Source organism: Corvus moneduloides, chromosome 11, assembly GCF_009650955.1.
Source record: "Corvus moneduloides isolate bCorMon1 chromosome 11, bCorMon1.pri, whole genome shotgun sequence".
In the NCBI taxonomy this organism is placed as follows: domain Eukaryota; kingdom Metazoa; phylum Chordata; class Aves; order Passeriformes; family Corvidae; genus Corvus; species Corvus moneduloides.
In genome coordinates, this window is record NC_045486.1 from 1,564,249 (window position 1) to 1,581,961 (window position 17,713).

At 48.7% G+C, this 17,713-nt stretch overlaps 1 protein-coding gene across 3 annotated transcripts in view; it reads right to left on the bottom strand.

The window, feature by feature from the left end:
* GRM7 (glutamate metabotropic receptor 7) overlaps nt 1-17,713 on the bottom strand; it is a 207,720-nt gene that overhangs the window by 17,897 nt on the left and 172,110 nt on the right. For all 3 annotated transcript variants that reach the window (XM_032120574.1, XM_032120573.1, XM_032120571.1), the window contains one exon: nt 2,801-3,047. In XM_032120574.1, the coding sequence (XP_031976465.1) occupies nt 2,801-3,047 (247 nt within the window). The remainder of the gene's footprint in view (nt 1-2,800; nt 3,048-17,713) is intronic.

A 17,713-nucleotide genomic window follows, 5' to 3' on the forward strand; every position in this document is an offset into this window, starting at 1 on the left:
TTGACTGTGGCCTGTGAGTAGGACAGGCCATAAATCTGGGCTCAGTCCCCAAACTTCCAGTGTTTGGAGGTACATGGATCCTGTGCTGGTGCTCCCTGGGTCTCGGGAGATATGAAACACTCATGGCTTTCCAACAGAAATGGCAACTCCAGCATCCAGAAGCTGAGCAAGCAACAGCAGCAGCCCTGTGAGACACAGTAGAAAATCAAACTGGAAACCCCAACTGTACTTGCACACCCTGAGAGCTGAGCCAGCACCTGAATTCGCTCTGTGCTGTGCTGATTTTGATCCTCCCCAGGAATTTCCCCTGCTCCTGCCTCCCTGAGCTCCACAGGAGCCTGGCATGGATCCAACAACCAAACCCTGTGCCCTGGTCAGAGCCCAGGGGGGACCAGGCACCCCCTGCCTCACAGCCAGAGGCCACCAGGGCGCATCAGAGGGGAGCAAAGCCAATTTTGCAAAGAAATACTGAAAACACATTCTTTGGTTTTCTTTTGAAAGAAGATATTTGAAATTTTTAAAAAATTGTTCCAAGATGCGTCCAGGGTGATTTGTAATTCACATTTCCTATTTTCTGATTGGTAAAACTCTGGAAAATTCCCTATTCACAATATAAAATATTTTTAAAGTGAAATTGCTATAAAAACTTCAAACCCATTTTTATATATGGACACCATACTCAAAATTTTACTGAAAACTATGTTTGAGGACTTTTGCTTGGATGTTGAGACTTTTTTTTTAAGCTCACTAGTTCAATTTTCATTTTTTTCCACCTAAAAATGGAACTGTAAAAAACTTCTATTCAACAGAATATTCAAACTTTAAAAAAAGAAACTCAGTTCAGGTGTTCAAGGAATTACTTTTATACACATTCATGAACGATGCCTTATCAAGGGGTTGATCAATAACCTAATCAATGCTACAGGACAGTAACTGCAGCACTTACACTGGGACTAATGTACCCAAAACCTTTTAAGTACAGCAGAAGTTTATTTCATTTGATTTTCTAATAATTTTTATGAACACACAGACCTGGGGAGTGAACGAGCAGTGCTAGGTGCAGCTGAGACTATGAACAGATGGAACTCTATATAAACAGTGCAAATGTTTTTAAAAATCGGTATTTCACAAACCATAAAAGAAAAGGTAAAAGCCCAGTACTTGGTTTATAAACCAGAAACTCAGAGATTGCACATTTCCTAACAAATACATTTATGTGCTCTAAAATCCCACTCAGTGAAGGCTCAAGGCAAAAGTGGCACATCCGGGCAAGCCAGGGGCCTCTGCCCCTTGTGCCTCTTAAAAACATATTCTGGTCTATAGCCCTGGACTAAAAATGGGGTGTTTGACCAGAAACATGGGGGCTAGGTGGGCAGTATTTATTTTTAGCAAAAATATTTCCTTCCCAAAGAAAAATCTGGCTGTTCTTTGGTGGGAGGGGAAAACATTCTCAGAAGCCTGAAACCAGCAATAAGAGGCAGCACAGGAGAATGAGACCAGGAGGGGACCCAGGGGAGGGAAGGCCCCAGGCTGGGCTTCCCACAGGGAACACTGCAGCATCACAGCTTGGGTGGTTTTCCCTTTGTTCAAATCTTGGGATGAGATTTTTAGATTTTGGATTTTGTGGGGGAGAAACTAATTTCGGCTTAGTCTATCCCAACAGTGATTAGTGAAGTCCACCAGCAACACATTCCCCTGCCCTGGCCCAGCTGGCTTTCAAATTCTCTTTTCCTTCCTTCCCTTCCTGAAATTTGCCGTGGCAGAGGGCCCTGAGTGTCAGTGGGCAACACCCCAGTGCAGGAATTCCATTTGTGTCCTCCTGCACTCAGGCTCTGTCCAATACCGCTGGAAGAGGCCTAATACAGTCCTTCATTTGTGAGAACCATTCCCTCCCTGTCTCATGTCAGAATCCCAGTCCAGCTTCCAAAGACAAATTTAGTTTTTCCAGTTGCAATGTATTTTGTACACCTGCATGATCAGACATCAGAGAAAAATCCTGCAGGGGTGAGCAGGGGAGGGAAAGTGCTGTGTCAGGGATTTGCTGCCTGTTCCCACTCTGACAGCAGAGCTGCTGCTCTGAAGCAGAAATTCCAGCAGCAGTGAACAGACAAGAAGTGGCAGGGATTCCAGCAGCAAAGGGGTGAGCGGAGCACGGGCAGGGAAAGGGCATTTCTCCGCATTCAGATCTGGTTTCTCACAAAAACTGCAGACATGCCCAAACCTTTGCAGAGTGCTGCGAGTTGTGCAGCTGTCTCCTTCCTCAGCTCCTTCCAGATTCAAATGCAAATCAAATTTGATGGCCTCAGTCTGTAATTTCGTGCTGTGCTATCCTCTGCTATGCACATTAAGGAAACTAGAAGTGTCTTTGCCATCTATTTTCCTTTTAAATCGGTGGCAAGATTTGCATTAAGACCAGATAAAATCCCTAAATGGGAATCTTCAGGGATTGTGAGATTTTTGCAAATCAACTTTGCAAGAATCAGGATGAAAACTCGGGTTAGCAGAGTTTTTGGTGCTTGTCTGAGAACCTGTCCCTGCCAGGGCCAGCTGGACACGGGCTGCAGGGTTCTGTGCCCAGGGATGTGCTGATCCCTCACCCACAGAGAGAAAGCAGGGGGAGCACGAGTTACTCACAGCTCCCAAACACTTCATGAGGCGCTGCTGCCAAACGGCACAGCTCAAAAATTGGAGATAAAAATAGAGACTTTAAAAACACACGAGAGCTGAAAACCCTGTGATGGAGCAGAGCAAGCAGGGTGGAGGCCCGGGCCGGTGGGTGCTGCAGAGCCCCAGTACTCACTGTTGGGGTCCACGTTCTCGCAGAGCTCGGTCTTGGCCTCGCCGTTGGGGCGGTCGCTGGGCTTGTGGGACAGCCGCGAGGACATCGTGGCCGCCGTCACCACGGCCTTGAAGCTGCGCTTGCGCTTCTGCACGTTGAGCTCGGGGTGGAAGATGATGATGTAAACCTTGGGCATGTAGAGCATCCCCAGCGCCACCGACGCGCTCAGGTTCATGGAGATGGTGAGCGTGGTGGTTTGGATGTAGAGCTACGGGACAACAGAGACAGGTTACACACCAGGGGCCAGGGAGGCTGCAGCGCTTCAAACATAAACACCCACTGTGAAGTGATTTTGAACCACTTTGCATGTGTTGCACACCACAGGCCTGGCTGGGCTGCAGCACTTCACACACAAACACCCATTTTACACTGATTTTTAACCAGTTTGCAGTGAAGATGTGCGAGCTGAGACCTTTGCACTGCAGCCACCGTGATGTTCCACACCAATCCCCTGCCTGATCCACCAACAGCCTCAGTGCTGGAGACTTTCGGTGGCCTTAACACAATTCCCACAGCAAGTTATGGCACAGCTTTTGTTCATTTATTTAAAGAGTGCAGATCAGATCTGGATTGAAATAATTCTGATATAAATTAAGGTTTAGCTGAGCTGTAAGTTATAGAAGAGAAACTATAATAACACAGGTTAGTAGAAATTTCTGACTTAAAAACATTGAGGAAGGTGGGATTTTCTTGTTTTTACTGCACTTTAATTCTCTACAATTCACTGAAATCACTTTGCAGAGGGTACACAATGATTTCTGTGCTCGTGACATTCAGCTGCGCTCAGTATTGCGAAAAAATATTTTCAAGTCAGAGAACAGGTACTGAGATGAGTGTTCAAAGAAACCACAGGGATTAAAAAATGTACTCTGCAAATATACAGGGGTAGAAAAGCCTTTTTTACCCCTTTTTTTTTTAACTGTCTTTTCAGAGGACACATGTAACAGATAAACCAGAACAATTGTCACGACTTAAGAGGATTCAGCACAATTAAAAGGCACAGAGACAGCACAATACATGTGTGAGGGAGCTGAAGAGGCAGCAGCATCTCTGCAGATCCTCTTCAGAAATTAAATATACAGGAAATCCAGAGAGATGGGAAAATCATCACGCACTGAGGCTGGTTGCTTCAGAACACTACTTCCTCTTCTCCTCCCATTCAGCGCTCATCAGTCTGAACTTCTGATGGAAGAACCCTGAGAACAACACAAATGTCTCCAGGCTTGCCCTCATGGCGTCCTAAAGCCACCTCTGGGGGAGCTTTCAGAGCCTCCGCAGCAAACCCCTGCCAACCAAACCCCTGCCATCGTCCCCAGAGCACTCGGAGTGCCCTGCCCCTGTGCTGCTGTCCCTGCAGGTGGCCCAGCGAGGTGGCCCCAGACCTCTGTTACTGCCGCTTATGCATTTAATGAGGGGCGTTCTGCACCAGCGCCAGAGCCTCCCCAGGCACCGCTGCAGCCAGAGGTGCTCCATGGGCTGCCCCAGTGGGAGCTCCTGCCTTGCTGGGAGCTGCCTCACCCTGGGCATCCTTTGATCCAACGCTTTCCCCTTAATCCTGGCCTGCTGCAAAGGCTGCACCCAGCAGCCCAGCGGTGCCTCAGGTATTCATTTTAATTTTTCCTGCTCGGAAGGGGTTGAAGGTGAAATGATTATTTAATCAAAGGGGTCTTTGCAGCACCTCCCCAGCCGAGTTCCCACCTTGCAAACGCTGATGGGAGATAAAAGGCAAGGGAGAAAAGAGCGTTTGTAGAACAAGGAGGGATGAGTGACACACAAAGCTTCTCATGACAAATGGGAGCAGTGTAAAGATAAGGGAAACTAATAGATATGCTTATTATGCAGAGTCTCAGTTTTATGTGTTTTATCTCTGCTTTGTGGTTTTACCAGCCAGACATAAAAATGCAGTTTACGTGAAACTATTTCATTTCTTATTTCACTTCTTCTGATAAATTCTCTGGAAGACTTTAGATGAATGCAAATGGATGACTTAAAGTACAAAGGATCAGATTTAACTGACAATGGGACTCTAATAACTCATGCGTGCCTTTTACAGCTGGCTGCTGAACCTGGCAGCTCCCAAACCTGAGATCAAATTAAGAAATTAAGATGCAGATTTAGTGAGAGATGCTCGAAATTGACATGAATGAGAACTGGGATGGAGCTTGTTCAGCCTGGAGGGGAGAAGGCTCTGGGATGACACAATTGTGGCCTTCCAGTGCCTGAAAGAGCTACAAGAAACACAAAGAGAGAGCGTTTACAAGGGCCTGGAGGGACAGGGGAAGGGGGAATGGCTTCAAACTGCCAGAGGGCAGGGTTAGATGGGATATTGGGAAGGAATTGTTCCCTGGGAGGGTGGGCAGGCCCTGGCACAGGGTGCCCAGAGCAACTGGGGCTGCCCCTGGATCCCTGGCAGTGCCCAAGGCCGGGCTGGACATTGGGGCTTGGAGCAGCCTGGGACAGTGGGAGGTGTCCCTGCCCATGGCAGGGGTGGCACTGGATGGGCTTTGAGGTCCTTCCAACCCAACCCATTCCATGATTGGAACTGTTGCCAGTGGAAATCAAGGCTTTCTAAAACCAAGTGGTGTTGGTCTCCCAGGGCCACTCCCCTGGAGGGCTTGAAGCCACATCTGCTATGACAGAAGGACAAAGTCACTCTGAAGGGTCACCCTCACTCCAATCTCCTTCTCTCTCAAGCAGACTGAATTTTGACAAATTTTAACTTCACACACTGCTTTGCAAATGCACCGACTTTGAAGCAGGCACTGGAGAAAACCCAACCCGGAGGACATCATTCACATGCAAAAGCACCTAGATTTTATCACTTCTTTTACATAAGTGATTTCCATTTGAATTTTAGATTTTAATGTTTTCCAGATTCTTGCTTTATTCATGCAAATTGCAAAAATTACCTTCAAAACCTTGAGAGAAAATTGGACTGGTCTGGAATACACACATCTAATAACTGGCAATTTTTATAGAACAAAATACATCAATGGCTGATTCTGCATGAACAGTGATTTCTCTGGGAAGGAGAGCACTGCAGGATCAGGCCTCTGTCTCTGCCAACCCAGGAGAGATTTCCAGCTGCTGGGCCAGAAGAACTGAACTTACAGTTTATATAACAACTTCACTCAGAGCTGCAGGGCTTTGAAAAGTCCCTTTAGGAGTCAGAAATCCTTTTTGTAGGCTAAAGCTTTGTCTTCAGTTTAATCAGGAGCAACTGCTCCTCTTTTCTAATTCAGCTTTCTAATTGTGCACTGAATTGTGTTACGTTGCAATATGGAAATAAAGTGGTAACTTGAGATATTTTTGGACTTGTGCTATTACAAGCCAATTTATCTCAATTTTATATGGGAATTAAAACAAATGTCCTTACAGATGAAGCAGACAGTTTATAAATCTCCCAGAAGGCTTTTCCAGGTCATCTGAAGATTCTATCTCATTCTCTACATTATGTTGTGCAAATACAAGAATGAAAAACACTTTTAAATAAAAATTAAAATTAGCTTCCCCTGCGTTATGTGTTTGTAACAACATGGGAAGTGAAAGGACCTGAATGCAAACATGTCCTCAGACATTTTGGTGTCCAGTGGGTGGGGGAGGGCACTCCACCCTTCCTTCAGGAGCACTGTACCCTCACTGAAAACCCCAAACCCATCTGTACGTGCAAACACTGGTCCCGTTCCCTCAGCCAAGGTGATTTATGGAGGCTCAGGCAGGGCAGCTTTGCCCAGACAGCCGTGTCCTTCCAGAGGACTGCACAGGGAAATAGGAACAGCAGTGGGGAGGAGCCCTGCCAGCTCCCGGCCCAGCCCGGCTCGGCAGCCAGGGCTCGGAACAAGGGGATCCTTGAGGCCCTTCCCAAGCCAACCTGTTCCCTGATGTGGATGCCTTTTCCTGGTCTTAAAATCAAGAGTCAAACACGGTTAGAAGGGGAAAAGGGATTTTACCTTGGTATTTATTGTAAGGATCCCTAGGTGCACACGTCCAGGTCAAATGCACCGAAATGCAGCCCGCCAAAAGCCCACCCCAAAAGATCGGGTATGTCATTATAGGTGTTACTAATTAGCAGATCTATCAAAGATTCCCCAATGAGAGGCTCAAGTGAGCCCCCCTCCCCAAGGAGCCTTCTCCTGGATGGTTCTATCTTAGTTTCCAGGATGTGTTCTGGAGAGGACCTTGGGGTCTGGGGCACACTGATCCCTAACTACAAAGCTTCTAAAATGTTTAATCTCTTAGCTTGACAGACAAGTGCAAGAATGCAGGCAAAAAGCACTGAGAATACAGAAGTTGCAAAAAAGGTATAACAGGGGTATGAAAGAAAAGGCAAAAAATTGTCATGGCATCAGTGATGATGACGATGATGATGATTTTAACATCAAGATATTCACGATCTTTGCCCTCCTGTGCCCCTCAGTGTGGACTTTTCCCATGGAACACAACCACATCCCTGTGCTGAGGTGCTGGCAATCCCTCAGAAACCAACCCAGAGCCAGCTGGGAGAGCAGCCCTGAGGAAGGGGGATGCTCAGGACGTTTGATAAGTGACAAGGGAAGCTGCCCAAGGGACGCTGGATAAACAAATCACAGCAGTTGTGCTGGTCACAGTTATTACAGCAGGAATAGCAGGGCAGGCAAAGAGCCCTTGTGGGATGGCTGTGGGATGCCAGGAAATCAGTCACACCATTTAATTACAAATCCTGTGCTTGGCAATCATATGAAAGGTGACACTGAAGGAAAGGATGGGATTTTAGCATCAGAAGATGTCCCTTCAGTGTCTGGTTGTTGGGCAGCCTGGCAGTGCTTGGGTGCCCAAAGAACCCCACTGCTCCTGGCCAGGCTCAGGGAATGGGCTGCACATCACAGAATCCCAGCCTGGTTTGGGATGGGAGGGACCTTAAAGCCCATCCAGTGCCACCCCTGCCATGGACAGGGACACCTTCCACTGTCCCAGGCTGCTCCAAGCCCCAATGTCCAGCCTGGCCTTGGGCACTGCCAGGGATCCAGGGGCAGCCCCAGCTGCTCTGGGCACCCTGTGCCAGGGCCTGCCCACCCTCCCAGGGAACAATTCCTTCCCAATATCCAGTTTATACCAACAAAATGAGAATTCCTCAAATAGAAGCATCTAAAAGACCGACTTGCTGAGGGCAAGATCATGTCCCAGCCCCGTGGCAGCATTGCACATCCCGGGATGCAGGAGTGCTGTCATGGATCCTGTCCCAGCATGTTCCTTGGAGCAGAAGGCTCAGCCATCAAAAGGAAAATTCAGACATATTCCCAGAGATTCCCACCTGCAGAGGCCACGTGCAAGGCAGCCAGCATGGAGTAAACAGGACTAAAAGGACAAACTCCCAATTCCCTGTGCCTGCACGGTGGAACTGTTCCTCCTGATGTCACCTTGTCAGAGCCACTGTTCATTTTCACGTCCCAAGAGCACCCAGCACATCGAGTTTTTCAGCCTGTGGTTCAGGCAAACGTGTGGAGGAGAGTTGAAGTGAATGTCTGTATTTTAAATATCTTGGTTATTCCAGCTAAATATCTTACACAGCTTGTTCTCTTATATTAGGAACTTCCTTATGCAAGAAATTTGCATGCACCAAAAATAAACGTTTATGGGTTATATCTATAACTTGTGTGATAATTCAAAATAGCAAACGCTGAAGCACTTGCTCTGAGAGTTCTGATGCAGATGCAGAAGAGAAGGAATTTTGTCCCTCCAGCCTGTGAGAGAAACTCTAACAGCTTATCTGGAAGGAAATTAAATTAGGCAGATAATTGGACAAAGCAGTGATGGAATAGCAAGTGCTGCTTTCAAACAGCGTCTGATGGCTGACAGAGAAACTGAAGCAGCATCAGAGGCAATCCCACCAGTCAGACAGTTTGTACAGACAATATTCAGCTGATTCCTCACCTGCTGCAAGAAGAGCTGCCTTGGCTTTCTGGAGCAGGTACAGAGACAGCAAAGGTGCCCAAAAACTGCTTGGAATCGCTCGGGAGTTGCTCAGCCAAGAAAAGGACAGCACTGGCCCTGGCTCAAGCCAACAAAGGATTAAAGATGTTTGGAGTTGGTGCCTCCCTGGAACTGGCTGCTGGATTTCCCTGTCCTTGAATGGAAACTGGACACAGTTAAGGGTGTGCCAGGAAGAAGCCATCCTGCAAGGACAGGAGGCTTTGGAGTGAGGTGTGTGCATCCCCACCATGAACAGGATAAGTTCTCTCTCCCTTTGGGTTCATCTGCTCTTTTCTGTGCCCCTGCACACTGAGCACAGCTCGGCACTCTGCTGCCCCTGGATGGGGATCCTGCGTCCCACTGCGGATCCAGGGGTGGGCAGCCAGAGGCAGGGGCTGGGCTGTGATCCCTGTCTGCTCAGGGAGAGAATGAGCCCTCCCTGCCCTGTGCCTGCTAACACAGGTGGTGACAACAGAGGGACACAAAACAGCTGCACATCCCTCTCCTGATTTTTCTTCCCTGCTAATTCCATGTCCACAGGTGATGGACAGAATGTGAAATGGATGAAGTTTCCTCACAGGATCCCAGCCATGGGCTGGTACCCAGAGCAGGTCTGCCCACACCAGGAGCGTCCTGAGACCTCCACCTCCCTGCTGCCGGCTCACCAAAGGTGATCAGAAATTTCAGCCACAGCAGGGCTTGGTGGTATTTCAGGCACAGCCAGAGGGAAGAGCTCCAGAAATCCCATTATCAATCCTCAGAACCATCTAACATCTCTTGCTTGGCATTGCTGTTTGTGATCATAGCTCTAAAATAAGTTACACATCACTAAAAGAGACAAACACAAAGTGCAGCAGAAGTGATGTACATCCTCAACTTCTACTATTAAAATAATGGCTTTTCCCTCTCTCACAGGCTGAGCACTTGGCTTTTTTGAGCTAGAAATAATTCTTCATCTGTCACTTCTTCCAAAAAACAAAAAAAAAAAAAAAAAGGAAAGGAAAAAAGAGAAAGCCTTCATTTCATCGCTCCCCCTTGCCACTGCACTGCTAAATTGACTGACACACAATCTTGGCATTTTCAGGTATTCAGAGCCAGACTCTGGCTGCTGTTGTAAATCATATTTCTCCACACTTATTGCATTTTATTCATTTTATACATGACCAGAGATTAGAGTTCAAATGAAACAGATTTTGCTATCCTTCTTATATTCGAAACGTCACCAGTCTAGAAATCTTTAATTTTACTCACTTCAACTATTGAATAATTCAATGTAAAAGGAGAAAAAACCCAACCTTGCAACCCTCAGTTTGAGATTTTGAGGAAAATAAAGTGAGAGTCCAGGGCTGTGTCTCTGCAGGATGGGGGGCACTACACAATGCTGGGACTGTGGCACTGGGACAGCTCCTGGGGCACCAGAGCAGGGTCCTCCAAGCCCTGCAATCACCAACATCTGCAAATACCAAAATCCCCATCCTCAGTTTTAAGAGAGAAGCTGTGGAAGCTTCTAGAGCATTCCATCAGACCAACCATGGCCATCCAGCACAGCAGAAACTCCTGACTGGGCCCTGAACTTCCCAGAAACACTCCCAGGATCAAATATTGCTCGTAAGGACGGAGCCCAGGCAGCCTCCCCACACACATCCCCCTTCCTGACCCAAGCAGCTGCTCACTGAACACCAGGCAAAGCTCTCCTGCCATTTTTCTTAAATTATTAAAGCATCCCAGGACAGAAAATAAACTCAGGTCAAATGGTTTTAAGACAATTCCATTTACCTGAGATGGAGGAATGAGCACGAGGAATATCAGTGGAAGGTATTGATTATAAAGAGACAAAGTGCAAGTGGATGTGTAAGTAAACACACAGATGGGCAAGGAAATGGGCAAATAAAGATGTGATGGCCTTCAGAAATGGTTGTGCATAATGAATCAGTTCTGAAGAATCTGGCACGCTAAGGAACACCCGGTGTTCTAGAATTCCACTTTGCAGCCATCCAGGACACATGGAGCTAAGAAATAGTCAGAAAATCCCAAAGAATAGAAAGGTATTGTTTAAAAAGTAACTTTAGATGCTTAACCTCATGCTGATCATGTGTTCAGGTAAATCTCTCTGGTCACCAGGTTAAGGAATTAAATGTTCTTCCCAGAAGTCTCCATCAGAACAAAAGAGGTGCTGGCATTTAGTACTCAAGACAGGAGAACCTGGAGTGATGTTTAGGTTTCCTTGGAGAACCTGGAGTGGTGTTTAGGTTTCCTCAGAAAACCTGCAGTAACACTTCGGCTTCTCTGTCTTCCCACACTGGAGGTGCCTTTCCCTGGAGTGAAAACCCCCAAAGTTTGGGGAAGAACTTGTAGTGCCAGGACAAGGGGGAATGGCTTCCCACTGCAGAGGGCAGGGTTAGGGGGCACATGGGAAGGAATTGACTCTGATATTCCAAACTCATCACCATAACTTACAGGGACACACGTCAGGAGGATCAAACATTCCTCTGCCATCCTCTGCATGGAGCCTTTTGGAAGCTGCACAAGAAAGGCAAGGCAGGAAGCATCTCAAAACTAAGGAACCATCCTCTAAGGAACAGCAAGATGGAAACCCAGCAGCAGCAGCTCTGAAAGCCCCTTTGGCTCTCAGGTTGGCTCTGCACCCCCAGGACACTCCATCAGTGGGGGCAGGTGAGGTGACAGGGTGGGTGTGGCACAAGGGGCTCCTGGGCCACGGTCCAGGTCACATCCAGGCCGGGCTCAGAGCCAGAGCAGCTCCTGGAGCAGCTCCTGGATGTGCCCGAGGTTGTCATGGCAATGGGAACTCTGCGAGTGCAGCCCCTGGGAGCTGCAGCTTTGCCTTGACAGCGCTGAAAAATGCTGCCAAAATTATTCATAGCCTGGAAAGGAGAGGCACAAATGCCCTGATGGTTCTCTCTCCTCTCGGGCTCTTTAACCAGTCTGGGGGTTGCAGTTTTGTTTTACTGCCCAGTAAATCACTCAGCCACACGTTATGACGGCAAGCAGCCCTCTCACTTAGGATATTCAGGTCCTGCAAAATTAAATCCACAATGCAGAATAAATACAAGCATTGTTAGAGTTCCCCAATCACACACAGTACGCTAGCACTGAGAAAACACAGCAAAAGGAACAAGTCAAGCCTTAAGCCAGCCTTACAAGAGGGGTTGATCCAGGCCAGCAGTGCAGGACAGCCCCAGGCCAGGGTTTCTCCTGCTCGACTGGGGTTCAAATCGAGCTGTAATCGAGTGCCCATCACACTCAGGCTCTCCTGAGCTGTCCATTTGCAGTCCTGCCAGGATGAAACCCCAGGCCATGCCCCCAACAAAGAGCAGAGATCCCCACAGAAGGCTGATCTTACAGAGCAAGCTTCAACACCTTTTTTCCATCCTTTCACTCCAATTCTGCTTCCCCTGAGCCAGCCACATGAATGTTTGATTTATACCCAGCCAGCCTGGCCCACTCAGAAGGCTTTGCCTGAGATCAAACTGCTCTTTTTCTGAGACACTCCAGTTAATAAATTGCCTCCATGTGCTTCAGCAACTGAACATCCTCCATATCCCAACACGCTGGGCTTACAAAAACTCACCCCAAACCTTCCCCCATCCAAAATGAAATCCTCTGGCCTTCCCAGAAGAACAGAACTTATTCCCCTGCACAGCTGGATGCAGTATCTTCAATGACCACACCATTCTGACCACGCACCTTGGCTGCACTCTGGGTTTGTGCAGCTGATCCCTATGGGGCTGCACCCTGACACTGCAGTGAGGAGCTGCCCAGCCACAGAGCTCGGCAGTCACCAGCTGGGGACGTTGTCTGGAGGATCCATGCAATTTCCTCCTGGTTTGGCCACTCCAGGGTGTTAATTTCTGGGAGCATGTACTTCATTGACACACTCCTGCCCCTCCTTTAGGGTTCCCTCTGAGCAGACTCCACCAGGCTGACGGGGAAGGAGTCTCCACCCAGCCCTTCCCTGGGGGCCCTTCAGTCACAGAATCACTGAGGTTGGAAAAGACCTCCAAGAGCATCGAGTCTGGCCTTTGGCTGTTCCCCACCTTGTCAGCCAGACCAGAGCCCTGAGTGCCACGGCCAGGAAGGGTGACTCCACCACTGCCCTTTATACTGAGGCAACCCAGTACTCCCAGTATTTCTTCCCAGTATATTCCCAGCTCAACCAGTGTGCAGAACCTCAAACCAATCCCACAAAAAATTCCTTGCCCATCGAATGCCCAAGAAGTGACTGATGGCCCCAGCCCTGCCCGTGCCCAGCACTGACTGTGGTCACCTCACTTCCCCCATCACTACAAATTGCAAAAAGTCATCTGGAATCTTTCAATGTCAGTGAAGTTTGACCCAGGCCCATATTGAGAATATATTCCATATATTTGCATACAAAGTAAAATCTAATTTTGCTTGGAGACCTGCAGGGGAATTTGAAGTGCAAGCCAGTGTCAGTGCAGGAGGGGGAGAAGGAAAGGATAATCCTACACTTATAATTTCTCTTTAAAGACCTTTGGAGTAGAACACTGACAATAAAAAGCACTGACAAATATACATACATGAAGCAAGCCAGTTTTTCACTGACTTTTGAAATGATAATGGAATTATTACTTAAACCAGAGCATTTACATATTGCTTTGGCTACTTAGAAACAAACTTGTTCTGGCTGGACATGTTCTTTGCCACCACAGTGCTGGGTACAGAGTGTGGAGTGTGCCTGGGGAACTAAAGGCTGCAGTCAAGTACCCAGAGCAGTTGGCAATTCATTTACTCTTATAACTGGGTTATTTATTCATTTATTTATTTTTTAGCATGCCCAGAGCAGCTGTGGCTGCCCCTGGACCCCTGGAAGTGTCCAAGGTCAGGTTGGATGGGGCTTGGAGCAGCCTTGGACAGTGGGAGGTGTTCCTGCCCATGGCAGGGGGTGGCACTGGATGGGCTTTAAGGTCCTTCCAACCAAAACCATTCTGTGAAAATGATTTAATTTTCCGAAGGATGAAGGTGAACAGGGAGCATGGCAGAGCTGCCTGAAAGAATGGGAGATTCCTGGACAGGGCAGCAAAGCCTTTGTTTCTGACCAGCCACCATGAGGAGTTTAAACCCTGGCACGAGGAAAATAACTCCTTGTATTAAAGAAAAGCAATTTAAACCTCAAAGCAATCAATAAAAAGGGTCAGACATGGGGTGTGGGCAGCAGCCCCAGCCCCACACAGGCTGGACCCACACACGGCTGCTGACAACAGCTCAGGTGTCCCTGCAAGAACGATGAACGCCAGCAGTTCACCTCTGCCGGCAAACAGCAGCATCTCCTCGGTGCAGGCGCCCTTTCCGAGGCTCGTGTGAGCACAGCCGGGTTTGTGCCAGCCCCTCTCCCTGCCCATCGCGGGGGTTCCTGTCACCAACATCCAGCACCGCCCGGCTCCAAAGGGGCTCCCCTGACCCCTCCACACCTCGGCCAGCGCCTCCTCATCCCTCACCCCACGGGAGAACGCAGCAGGCGGGCGGCACAGCAGGAGCGCGGAAAGGGCTGGGATTATCCCGTGCCGCACACGGGGGCACTGGGAGGTGTTAATCTTCTCTATTATTCCTTCAGAGCGGTGCGAGTTTGCATTTAATTAACTCGGTGACTTGAGCCAGCCAATTCTTGTTGCTGCTAATGTATCACAATTAGAACACACCGTTGCCATGGCAACTGCCCAGTGCATCATAATCCCAACCCCGGCGCTGCTTTGCGCAATCCTTGGGCTCTGTGACACGCAGACGAGCGGTTATTGTTATGCTAAACTGGGAATGGGTAATCCCACAATACAAGATCATTTAGGTGCTCATTTAAACGAGATTTAATTACAAAAAGTCTGTCATTTTAGGACCTGCCAAATTCCAGTCGTTCCACGATCCCCCGTATCTTTGGGAGGTAGCCGTGTGCATCAACGATAATCCAGAGCATCAGGGAAGAGCTTCTCTCTTAATTATCTAACACTGCCTTTTTATTGTAGGAATAAACCAAATTTCCATCTCAAATTAGACGCCGCGGTGACAAATTACAGCAATATCCGGACCATTCTCCAGCGCGGTCTGACGGAGCGATGCCCTGTCCTGCACCATCCCACCGCAGCTCCCATTCCTCATTGCCAGCTCCAAGTTAACTCCGAAATTGCCTCCCACACGTCAGTCATACCTCAGAGATAACACCGCAATTCACTCTGAATTATTCACAGCTCCCTATCAGCACCTTCATTTGGGGTACTCAAACTGAAAGCAATCTGGAATACTACAGGGGGAGAAAACCCCGGGTTTTAAGCCCAAATCAGCTCACATGTGTAACTCATCCACGGCCTGACAGAAGTTAGCGACCCGCAGACACTGATGTGACTCTGTAACTTATTAAACACCTTTAAACAGGATAAACCCCCGAGCCTGGTTATTGCTGCCTTCAGAGCCGCGCCGTGGAGCTTCACCGAGAGCGATCCGCTGCCGCTACTGCACGGCAAGGGAGAGACGTGCAGCAGCTCGCAGCTGCCTTATCTCTGCGTGAGGGAGCCGCGAGGAAGCCCATGAACACAAACTGAATTTGTGACAAACTCTGTCTCCCGTCAGCGCCGGGACAGCGAGCATCCGAGCAGGGATTCATTCTGCTGGCATCGCGGTCCGCCCGCGCCGCGCCGCTCCCGCAGGGCGCTGACTCCGGTGGGTGCTGCTCTGGGCATCGCTCCCCGAGCCCGGGGCCACGGGCTGGGCTCCGAGCAGCCCCCGAGCCCCGCACACGCGGCCGGAGCAGGCGCTGGGCTGCGCCCAAGGCACGCCTCGCTCGGGGCCAAAGCGGAGCCAGGGCCCGGCGCCGCTCCGCGCACGCTGCCAGCACCAACGGGGACATCACAGGCCCTGACCTCCCCTTCTTATCTTCAGTCATTATCAGATTTCATCTTCCAGTCAATAAAAGCTGCTAAAACAACATTGATTTTGAAGTTCTGGAGAATCAAATCACTTGACTCTCTTGGTCCTCCAATTAAGGCACCAGAATAAATCTTAACTACTCCCTAATACCAATTTTCACAAGACTTTCTTCAGCTGTAATCACGTTTAAGCACCTTGGCTAAACTAATTGATTTCCACTGCTTTTCCTTCCCACCACCTAAGAGAGTCTGTGCTGAGCTTTCCAGTGCATCTCCTCTCCAGCTTACTGGTGAATTACTGCTGCGAGCTCTGTTGTTAAGCAGGATCTGTTCCACTACTAAAAAGAGCTATCTTGTCTCCAAATGATATTTAATTATCTCCATTAAACATTACAGGCTGCTCTGATGCTCGAGATGTAAATCAGAGGGAACAAGAGGAAGATGAGACTATATTGTTCATCACATGTTTTGTCCTCCTACTCCCTCTGCACTCTCTTAAATAAGTGTCTCTAGAGGTAAGGCCAAGGCAGATCTTGTGAACGCTCGAGTTAATCAATTTACAATACACACATTATTTTCCACCAGTGAAACCATGAGGCTTGGGCAGGGTTAAACCTCAGCTTTCCGTGCTGTGGCACAGGCAGTTAAGGGCTGAATGGATGGTGTTTAATGAGCAATTAACAGTGCAAGAATAGCTGTTATTGCTGAGTGAGCAACCCCTCGTTTCACCTCGTTCCCCCACTTGCGTTTTGTCACCACAGACACTCCAGCCGTTCAAAGCCAAGTGCCACCGCAGACGGAATAACCCTTGGTGAAACTCTGACTACTGGCCCTGCTAAACCTGAAAAGCCCTTCAGGAGGGCCTGACAATTACCAGGTCACGGGCTGCCCCATCACCAGGGCCATGGCTGGGAAACGTCCAGGTGAGGAGCCTGTGCTGTAAAACACCCTGTGGGTTCATGTCCAGGTGCTGCCCACCCCCTCCCAGCCCCACTGCCCACTCTGGGAAAGAAAATGTCCAGATCTTTGGTTTCTGCTGCTGAGACAGCACAGAGCGGGCACGTCACCAACAGCAACGCTGGAAATGCTGTCAAACCACCAAAGTGCTGAAGGAAAAAGTCTGCCTTGGTTTTTTTCACACCACCCACGGCAAGGGCAGCACTGCCCCACTGAGACCCTTCTTTAACAGGGAAAACCAGGACAAACACAATCTCTGGCCTCTTCCCCAGCTTCCCTGTTCTCTTCCACTCTGTCTCCTCACCCCTTTATCCTCTCATGGGCTAAACTCCTACCTTTTGAGAACCTTTCCATTTGTCATTGGCATCAATCCCCTGACAGCAGTTGCCAGCTTCTTTCTGCTCTATAAACACCACTCTGGGTCTCTGAAGCTGCCGGGGACACAGGGACCTGCTGCCACCCCGGGACCGGCACCTGGGGACAGGGACCCGCCTCCCAACACAGCCAGGCCAAACAGCATCGGGGTGACCTGGTCAGGGCCCCCGGCCGTGTCTCTGGTGGCTGTGGCCCCTCCCCAGCACTGACCCCCGCCAGACCTTACACCCCCAGCTCTGCTGCGGGAGGGAAGGATCCCCACTGGCTGCTTCTGCCCCATTCTCCTGGATGAAACAAGCAGAGAGTTTAAAAAGCTGTTATTTCAAAATGCAGAAATATGAACATGCCCCAAATCACTTTTGACATGGTACAGTTGGGACACAAATTTTTTGCTTCAGTCTACAAGAATTCATTGTTGTTTCTCTTTAACCTTCTGCTAAGCTTATGCCTCAAAGACAAAACACGAGGCAATTTCTATGACTGAGTATGATGGTTTCTACTTTTATTATTATTACATGCCTGCTTAAACCGTTTAAAACAACAAATAAATCCTTCAAGTCAATATTTTTGGGTCCATCTTTTATGTACAGAGAATCCTACTTTTGCTCTGCATTACACTGCCCTTGCTAGACTGAAAATGCTCTTGGCAGAGCAGCTCTTCTCTGCCCCTGCAAACTCAGCTGTGCTTAGCTCTGGTGGG